Here is a 10,016-nt window from a genome sequence, read left to right as displayed (position 1 = left end):
TGTAGACCAGGATGGTCTCGATCTCCTGACCTCGTGATCCGCCCGTCTCGGCCTCCCGAAGTGCTGGGATTACAGGCTTGAGCCACCGCGCCCGGCGCTATGTGGACATTTGTCTTGATGAATTTATTTTCAGCTTTTTTAAAGCATGCTGAGTAATTAATATCCTCTGGGCTTGCTAAGCACTGCAGCATTGCAAGTGAACATGATCACATTATTGCCTTTTTTTTATCCTTTTTTTTTTTTTTTTTTTTTTGAGACGGAGTCCCTCTACATCCCCCAGTCTGGTGTACAATAGTGTGATCTCGGCTCACTGCAACCCCCACCTCCCAGGTTCAAGCAATTCTTCTGCCTCAGCCTCCAGAGTAGCTGGGATTACAGGTGCCTGCCACCACACCCGGCTAATTTTTGTATTTTTAGTAGAGACCGGGTTTTGCCATGTTGACCAGGCTGGTCTTGAACTCCTGACCTCAGGTGATCCACCCTCCTCGGCTTCCCAAAGTGCTGAGATTACAGGCGTGAGCCACCGCACCTGGCCTATTTTCAGCATTTAGAGGTCTTTTTGATATGCTGGCGATGATCCATCTGTGGATGGATGAAAATCAAGTTTTGAAATAAAGTCAGATTATTGATGTTTAAATTCTTACTTTGCTACATCTTTTTAAGATTTTCTTTTGTCTATGAAGGCAAGGAGAAAGATGGGATTTCAAGGGAAGTGGTTTTCCTTTCAATGGAAAAAAAATCGGATATGTTTATGTAACATTTGGAAGTCCTGAGTTTTAAGAGAGTATTTCATCTTACAGAAATGAGTTAAATTATTGAAAAGAATTTCTTTCTTCCTAGCAGACCACAGACAATAACTTTATCCATGACCTGATAATTTATAAATATTTGGGAAGTTGTCAGGGTTAAGGAGTTAAATAATTTGTCCTTTGAATTAAATACGAAATTATGTTTATTTATTATGTTATTGAAGATCTAAATAAAATATCCACCTATGTTCAGAAGTTTAATTCAATTATAAATATAAAAAGCCATCTGTCTCTGTTCACTAATCATCCTATAGCTGTATAAATGAACCATTATACATATGAAAATTTGATGGTGTGACTTGAGGCAGATTCAGTGTTAATACAGAAATTCTAATACTTAGGCAAAACACAAAAGAATTATCAAATGTAGAAAGAAACCTAACAATGCCACAGTGTGGACATGCTTCTTAGGCTTTGAAGGCAGGTCTGTATCTAGGAAAGTAGACTCTTGGATAGATCTTAGGTGTATTTTGTGAGGTTTTAATCATACTTTTATTTTATAAATTGAATTTCAAAATTCAGCTTACTTTTCTTTTTTTTTTTTTTTCCTCAAATAGTTCAGGTCTAACCATTGTATATGAGGACTACAACATTGTATATAGCAGGAAATGGCCCTTTTGTAGATTCCCTTCCCCTCCTCACCCATCTCTCCCTTAAACTAAAGATCGTGGTTAAGCCCTGAACATTCACATCCAGAAAATACTGTTTGGTTTTGAGTTGTTTGTGCAAGCCAAGGTTACGCTGCACTTTTGAATTAAAGTGCTATCCGAGTTTTCTCAAGAGCCTTAGAGGGGAAGGCTTGAACCCTCCACTTACAAAACAACTCAGGCGTTTTTTTTTTCTATAGAATCAGCTCTCAGGTGTGATGTGTTAGTCCCAAGGGTTATGTAGTAATGTTAATTTTAAAAGTCCTAAGGTTATGTAGTAATGTTAATTTTAAAATCTATATTCAACTTTGAAGGAATATCACTTACTCTTTTAAACTTGTCTTCTCATTGCTCTAGCGCATAAAGTCAGGCAGAGATGGCAGTGGGGGCTCCTGTGGCAAAAGAGAAGGAAGTGCTAGCGGTGGTAAGTGTTTTCTCTTTCCCTGAAAAACTGGGTTTCCACATTTCTAGTATGTGGGCTTCTAGAAATATCTCACAATAATCTGAAGTATTCTTATGTGTCTGTCGGTTTGTTTTGTACACAGTAAAACCTCACATTAATTAATTTGGTAAGCAGTCTGATATGTAAATGAGTATTTGTAAATGCTAGCAGATTTTCTTAAATAACCATGCTTGTTTTTGCTAATTGATTAATAAACAAGTTTTTCATTTATTCTTCTGTCAGGTTGGATAGATGATCATAGATGGGCGTACTTAGGAGGTTTTGCTGTGTTACGTTTTTAAAATTTCCATTGGAAGGAAGTGCCATGAGAAGAAGGATGGTCTTATCGAATGCGGGCAGCCCTCAGTCTTGTCGTGTAGAATTAGTGACACGCTAGGATTAGGAGACATAGTGTGAGTCCCACTCTTGATTGGGACAGTGTATATATGTCTTTGGACCCACCACATATATGCTATAGGCTTTTGGTGATTTCTGAAGTTCTTTGCATCTCTAAAATTATTTTACTCCTTGTGACATCATTACATAATAAGACATTTTATTGAGTTTTCCATCCCTTCTTCCCATCAACAATCTACTTTCTTTCTCTACTTCAGGCAGGCAGTGTAAGTTAAACCTAGTAGAAATTTGGTGATTTTAAAGAAGCTAATTTTAAAAATAAATGTCGAATTGGGGTCTGTAAATACACCTACATTCTCTCCTTTCCATACTCAGCACTCTCATGCATATATGAGCCAGCTCCATGTCACTATCCAGCTGCATTCTGTCATATCGGTCTGTGATGTAGGAGTCAGGACAAAGACCAATGTAGCTCTTAATTAGGCAGGCCTTTCGTCCATTCACGGTGTGTATTGGATGCACACTACGAGGCAAACACCGTGCTAAGAGCCAAGGACCTGGGAACCATTAAGACGTGGTCCCCACGCTCAAAGAAGTTAGAATCCAGTTGGAAAGACACACGGCTTCTAATGGTGCTGTGGATGCTGCCATGGTAGAGAAATGTACATGAGTTTTCAAATTTTCCTAGGGATAGAAACTGCAGTTGGGACGAAGACTCGTTGAATTCAGAGCTGTGCTTTGAAATGCAAGGAGTCTTCGTCCCAACTGCAGTCAAATTCAATTTATAACTTAGTAGGCAGTTACAGGCATAAGTGGCATCGGGTTCTAGCCAGGCCACTTGATTCCCCAAGAATCAGTCCAGCGTCTCCAGCTAAACCTCATGGTGCTTGCCTGTTTACCTTCAGGAGCCGTTACCCAGAGCTGGAGAAATCAGTAAAAGCAGCATTGAGCCCAAGTCTCAAGAGTAGCAAAGGCAGTCTGTCACATCAAAGAGTAGCCACTTCCACTTCTTTAGTCACCATGGTCCTGGTGGATACTCCTGTCTCCTTGCTCTTCCCTAGCCGCAGATGTCTCGCACACTCCACTTTAATGGATCTGTGTGACTATCTGGAGGTGGATTTAGTCAGAGAGATCTGGCCCAGCAATTCTTCTTAAACCAGAGACAGCCATAAGCCCACAGCTCCTTTCCCAAAACCCCTGGGGCCAGGTGTGTTGTGAAATTCAGAACCTTTTGGAGTTTAGAAAGCAAGATGATGTATTAGCCACGTATCACATACTACCCAAGGAGAGCACCTCAGACATACTAATTCAGTGAACCATGAATATTCACACCGAGGATAAAGAAAGACTATAAATAGCCTCAAATCAAGTCACGTTCTATACCCAAGAAGTTTATGTATTGCCACCTGAGAAGTTGGCTTTCAGAGCTCTTTGGAATTTGGAATTGTAGATGAGGGATCATGGATGTGTACCAAAAATGTTCTTAACAGCCAAGAAGTCCACAGACTAGGCATTGTGCAGCAGTCAAAAGCAACTCTAGACAGCTCCCCAGACTAGCACAGTGCTGCTTGTTCATCCTTGCTCTTAGGAAGCAGGAAGTACATGATATGAGCTCTCTTGGAAATAACTGTCCCTTTAAGGAATAATTGTCTTGAGTAACCCCTAAGGAAGTATTAAGTATTAAAATTCTAGGGCCAGATTCACCATCCCCTAAGGATTCTGCATCTCTCTGAAAATCATAAGTTCAGAATAACCAACCAGTTCCTTCTAAACATCAACAAACTTATGTTAAGTTCTCTGAGCCTTCCCTGGTAATTCGTAAGTTTATAAAATCTCTCCCCTTAACTGAAACCTTAGTTTCCCAGTTGTCATCACTTTGAAAATCTGCCTCAGACACATCAGGACCTTCTAATGAGATGTGATAGCACGGCCGAAAAACTGCTGAATGGTGTGGTGCTTCCCTAGAGCCCAGGGGACAGTGTCCAGGGTCCCATCCCCGAGAAAGTAACCCCAGGAAGACTGACAGCTGCCTCTCGGAAACAGATTGATCAGTGTGCCTCAGGCCACCACAGGTCCAGATCCTTTGACATGGAGAATTACCCAGCCTCCCTGGTGACCTTTCCCATAGCCTTCTTTCAGTCATGCAGGCATCAGAGCACAGAGAGGGCTTTACCCACTCCTCCACAGTCAGGAAACAAGGGACTGACAATGAAGAGAGGTAGGACCACCCCAGATCTGATAACCTGTGTGCAGGAAAAGAGGGGCCTCCCTGTTGAAGAGTCCCCTTCTGGTCCTGGCCTCCCACTGCTGCTTTTTCTTTTTTCATCTATTGTCGTTTCTTCTAGTCCATTTCAGTCCAACACAAATAGTCAGTTCTAGTGCACAAATAAGCTTTATTCTCACATGAGGGACTTTCAGCGTACAAACTCTGTGCTCTCATGGAATTTTACAAGCAGGATTGCATGTTACTAGGTTCTTCTGGCACAAATTGAAAGCACTCATCAGTCCCTTCCTGGGATGCTTTCCCCCATCATTTGCCTTTTCGTTCCTTATTTTCTGACATCTTGAGTTATACATCATCCCAGACTTTTTCATTTCATCCTGGAGCCCAGTTTGAATGTTGCTTTCTGTGGCTGAGCTGGTTCTACCCTGACACTTTTGCAGGAATCGTGTTTTCTGTCCCCCTTCTCCAGTTCTCAGCACAGGCCACACTCCAAGGCTGGCCCTGGCTGTGAAGTCGGAATGAACCCAGGCTATGAGGCTTCTCTCCCTTTCTCCTTCCTTTTTATTTCAAAGTCTTGATAGCTAACAGTATTTATATTCTCTGCAGATAAACTGATGAGGGGAGTAACTATATTCTGCCTGTTGTGGTTGAATTTTGTTAAAGGTCGAGAAATTGACAGAGCACATCTGCTTCTCACGTGTAGCTGTCCTCAAGACACAGGAATTCCTTCTTGGGTGGCATTTTCTTTTTTTTATTATTATTATACTTTTCAGTTCTAGGGTACATGTGCACAACATGCAGGTTTGTTACGTATGTATACATGAGCCATGTTGGTGTGCTGCACCCATTAACTCGTCATTTACATTGGGTATATCTCCTAATGCTATCCCTCCCCCGTCCCCCCACCCCAGGACAGGCCTGGATGTGTGGTGTTCCCCTTCCTGTGTCCAAGTGATCTCATTGTTCACTTCCCACCTATGAGTGAGAACATGCAGTGTTTGATTTTCTGTCCTTGCGATAGTTTGCTGAGAATGATGTTTTCCAGCTTCATCCATGTCCCTACAAAGGACATGAACTCATCCTTTTTTATGGCTGCATAGTATTCCATGGTGTATATGTGCCACATTTCCTTAATCCAGTCTGTCATTGATGGACGTTTGGGTTGATTCCAAGTCTTTGCTATTGTGAATAGTGCCGCAATAAACATACGTGTGCATGTGTCTTTATAGCAGCATGATTTATAATCCTTTGGGTATATACCCGGTAATGGGATGGCTGGGTCAAATGGTATTTCTAGTTCTAGATCCTTGAGGAATCGCCACACTGTCTTCCACAATGGTTGAACTAATTTACAGTCCCACCAACAGTGTCAAAGTGTTCCTATTTCTGCACATCCTCTCCAGCACCTGTTGTTTCCTGACTTTTTAATGATTGTGGATGGCATTTTCTATTTCTGCATGATAGTGACATTTTATGATGTATTTTGAGTGTGGTGTTATTAAGCTTTCATTTTTAAAGTGCTTTTTGGTTTACCCTGTGTGATTTTTAATGGCTTGCTGCATTTTTAGTTTGATTTTTATGTCTTGGATATAAACTTTTCCAATGAAAATCTTATCAATTTTAGACTGAAAATAATTTTATAATGAAAATCAGGATAAGACTCAGTGAACAGAAATTCACTTCATGGTACCTTTTATAAAGTACATGGTAAACATATTTTATTTAAAAAACAAACTGAAGTTATATTTTAATATTCTAGTCCCAAGGTTGAACGTGGCTAATTAACACCTTTCCACAGTTTTGCTGGGCCTTGATGGTGTCACAAGCCGAGAATGAACAAGTCATGCTCAGTGCCCATCAGGGAGAACGAGACGAGGAGCGTACGCTCTGAGGAGGTGCATAGGCCTAAATGTAGAGGACAGACTGACACAACTCAGCCAATTACAGGAGGAATTGCTGGGCATCTATGCGGGGAGGGAGTCTTGAGAGACTGGGGGGTGGGTGCTGTCATTTCTCTAAGGATCATGCCTGTCAGCCTCAGTCCCAACTTGCGTGTCTCTTCACCCCATAAATCTAGACCATAGTTTTGCAGGATACCCAAGTATCCAGCCTACTTTGTATACGGTATGTACCACAAAGGCATCTACATGAATAATAAGTATTAGAAGATAGTGAACAGCACCAGAGCACCAAAGTAGTCTCAGTGTTACAGTTCCAGAAGAAGTTTGCCTATGCCAGTATACCCAGCTGGTGTAATTTGCCAGTGTGTCCCCTGTGTTCTGATACAGTAATTCTTAGTAATTTGGGGTATGCAGACTTTTTCTCTAAAGGGCCAGAGAGTAAATAGTTTAGGCTTGCAGGCCAAGTCTCATTTGCCGAGAATATTCCACTGTGCTGTTGTGTATTGAAAGCAGCTGTACACAGTGTATAAGTGAATAAATGTGATAGTGTTCTATAAAACTTAATTATTGGCACTGAAGTTAGAATGTTATATAAGTTTTATATGTCACAAAATGTTATTTGCTTTTCTTCCTAACCGTTTTCTTTTTTTTCTTTTTTTTTTAATTATACTTTAAGTTCTAGGGTACATGTGCACAACGTGCAGGTTTGTTACATATGTATGCATGTGCCATGTTGGTGTGCTGCACCCGTTAACTCATCATTTACATTAGGTATATCTCCTAATGCTATCCCTCCCCCCACCCCACAACAGGCCCTGGTGTGTGATGTTCCCCTTCCTATGTCCAAGTGTTCTCATTGTTCAATTCCCACCTATGAGTGAGAACATGCAGTGTTTGGTTTTCTGTCCTTGCGATAGTTTGCTGAGAATGATGTTTTCCAGCTTCATCCATGTCCCTACAAAGGACATGAACTCATCCTTTTTTATGGCTGCATAGTATTCCATGGTGTATATGTGCCACATTTTCTTAATCCAGTCTGTCACAGATGGACATTTGGGTTGGTTCCAAGTCTTTGCTGTTGTGAATAGTGCCGCAGTAAACATACGTGTGCGTGTGTCTTTATAGCAGCATGACTTATAATCCTTTGGGTATATTAATGGGATGGCTGGGTCAAATGGTATTTCTAGTTCTAGATCCTTGAGGAATCGCCACACTGTCTTCCACAATGGTTGAACTAGTTTACAGTCCCACCAACAGTGTCAAAGTGCCTAACCATTTCAAAATGTACAAATCATCAGCTTGCTGGATAGACAAAAACAAGGTGGGCCAGATTCAGCCTACACACTGTAGTTTGCTAATCCCTGCTCTAAGCCAAAATCTCCATGAATATTTTTGGTAATGACAGGTGGGGCATGGGAATTATCCTTTGGATCAAAGCACTGCTTGAAGCCATTTCACCCTGGTATACAGCTTGAACAGGAAGCGTCTGTATCCGTGAAATTCTTTTCTTAAAACCACCTCAGTTGTTTACAACTCACGCACCTTACTATGTCAACACACATCACAGAGCATATGATGAGACTTTGTGTCTTCAGCAGAACATGCTCCTTTCCTCTCGCCTTTAGCTTGTTGCCCTAAGTTTTCGGTCCTTGCCATTAATCCCCATTCCTGGCATTCATTCAACATCCATGGACCCCCTTCCTGAACTCACCACATCTTATGTGAACAAGTTACTTAAATCTCTTTGTCACCGTTTCCTCATCAGTCAGATGAGAGTGAAAACAGGACCTTCCTGATAGGGTTGCTGAGAGGAGGAAATGGGCTGGTGTGGAAAGCTCTTAGAGAAACTCCTGATAAGGGCAAGCACGTGCAAGGGTGAGCATGGCTACTGTGACTCCCATCTGACAAGACTGCATGGACGGGGCCTGGAATACCAGTGTCCACTGCTCTGCCAGCGCCCATGTTCTCACCACTGCCAGTGTGTGACCTCTGAGTGTGAGAGCCTCAGTGTCTCCCTAACAAGAGAGGGTCATGTTTATCCATGCAGTGTAACCAAGTGTCACCTGTCTCACTGTTGAGTTTAATTTTTTTTTAAACAAAAATACTAGTGCTTTTATAAATAAAACTAAATGTTGGTTCTTGAAGTTACCAATTTGGAAAGCTGAATATTTACTCCAGTAATGCTGCTGTTAATCAAAACATTCGTGAAATTCCTTTTTTGTAATTGCCTTCAGAGGCAAGTTACAAAAAGCACAGGAAATTTAATCCAAAACTTTTACAAAATATATATGCACATACATACATATATGCGCATACACACATATGTATGCAAGCATATACCCTATCTGTAAAATATATACACGTGTATTTTATATATACATGTGTGTGCACATACATACAAACACACATTTTATGAGTTCTTTTTTACCCTCTTTCCCTTCCTACCTTTCTGCTGTCTTATCAACAGATAAGCATTTCTCACGTTTTCTATCCATAATAAGTACTCAGTAAATACCAACATTCTTCCAGCTTCACCTCTCATATCCTCTTTATATGCTAGGTGTTAAGTATTTAAGTTGCCACATATAACAAATATATAATGTTACCTCCTTTGCTTACATCTTCACTGAGTCCCTCCACAGTCTCCCTCTCCTCACTTGAGTATTGCCCATACAGGAGCTATCAGGGTTCATTTTTACAATTTTAGTATATTCCTGTTAGGTTTTGTTGGGTAATCATGTAATTGGATCAATAGAAGTAGGGGGTGAGGGGTGAAATCAAACAATTGCAACTGTAACAATGTAAGAATGAGCTGAAATTCTCAGAGTAAGGCTAGGTCCAATCTATGTAAAATTATCTGAGTATTATGTCATCTGAGCTGATGAGGTCATTACTTTCTTGGACTGTGGGTTGGGAGAGCACTTTGGATCCCTAGCTGTGGTGCAGTGCCTCTTAACTTTGGAAACGAACAGGAGCAAAGGAAGACCAGCTTCCTGGTAATAAGAGGACAGGTCATTGCCAAGTCAGATTACAGAGCCCCCAAGTAAATTGGACAGTAAAGTCCTGCTAAAGGTCCCAAAGGGATTGTCTGATGCTCTTCAGTATTTCTAGATATAAACAAACATTTCCTCATACTTAAGGAGTGAAAATAGATCTTAATTATTGCTTCTTAATAGAGGCTAAATTGAATATCATCTTCTTAAAAGTAGAAGAAACAGATAAAAAACTTTTACAAAGTGTCTAATGGATAATGAAGTCAATTTATAGCTCACCAAAAGAGAGTTATTTAAGAAGAGATTTGAAAAAGTTAGAACCACTATATTCATCACACATTCAAGGAAATGGGCAGAATTTTTTAGGAAGTTTCATTTTAGATAGTACTTTCAAAAAATAAGAAACTAATGGGGCAATTGATAGACTTCCTAGCTTAAGGGAAGGGGAATGTTGAAAAATGATTACATATGTATTGATTAATTGGGCCTTAAAGACTACAGAAGGCCGTTAGATTTTTCAACTAAGACTGTGTTGATAGCCCTAAAGAAAGCAGTCTCAGTGCACTGTTACAGGCAAAAGTCAGACTCTAATGATTTAAGAAGTGAATGAGTTGCAGGGAGGTAGAGAAGAGGATATAAACTA

General features: G+C 40.6%; 1 protein-coding gene across 2 annotated transcripts in view; it reads left to right on the top strand.

The window, feature by feature from the left end:
* IFT88 (intraflagellar transport 88) overlaps positions 1-10,016 on the top strand; it is a 134,894-nt gene that overhangs the window by 115,368 nt on the left and 9,510 nt on the right. For both annotated transcript variants that reach the window (XM_011951333.1, XM_011951334.1), the window contains one exon: positions 1,814-1,880. In XM_011951333.1, coding sequence (XP_011806723.1) covers positions 1,814-1,880 — 67 coding nt within the window. The remainder of the gene's footprint in view (positions 1-1,813; positions 1,881-10,016) is intronic.

This window comes from Colobus angolensis, unplaced genomic scaffold (assembly GCF_000951035.1).
Source record: "Colobus angolensis palliatus isolate OR3802 unplaced genomic scaffold, Cang.pa_1.0 Scaffold318, whole genome shotgun sequence".
NCBI classification, from domain to species: domain Eukaryota; kingdom Metazoa; phylum Chordata; class Mammalia; order Primates; family Cercopithecidae; genus Colobus; species Colobus angolensis.
This window is presented reverse-complemented; position numbering and strand designations above follow the sequence as displayed.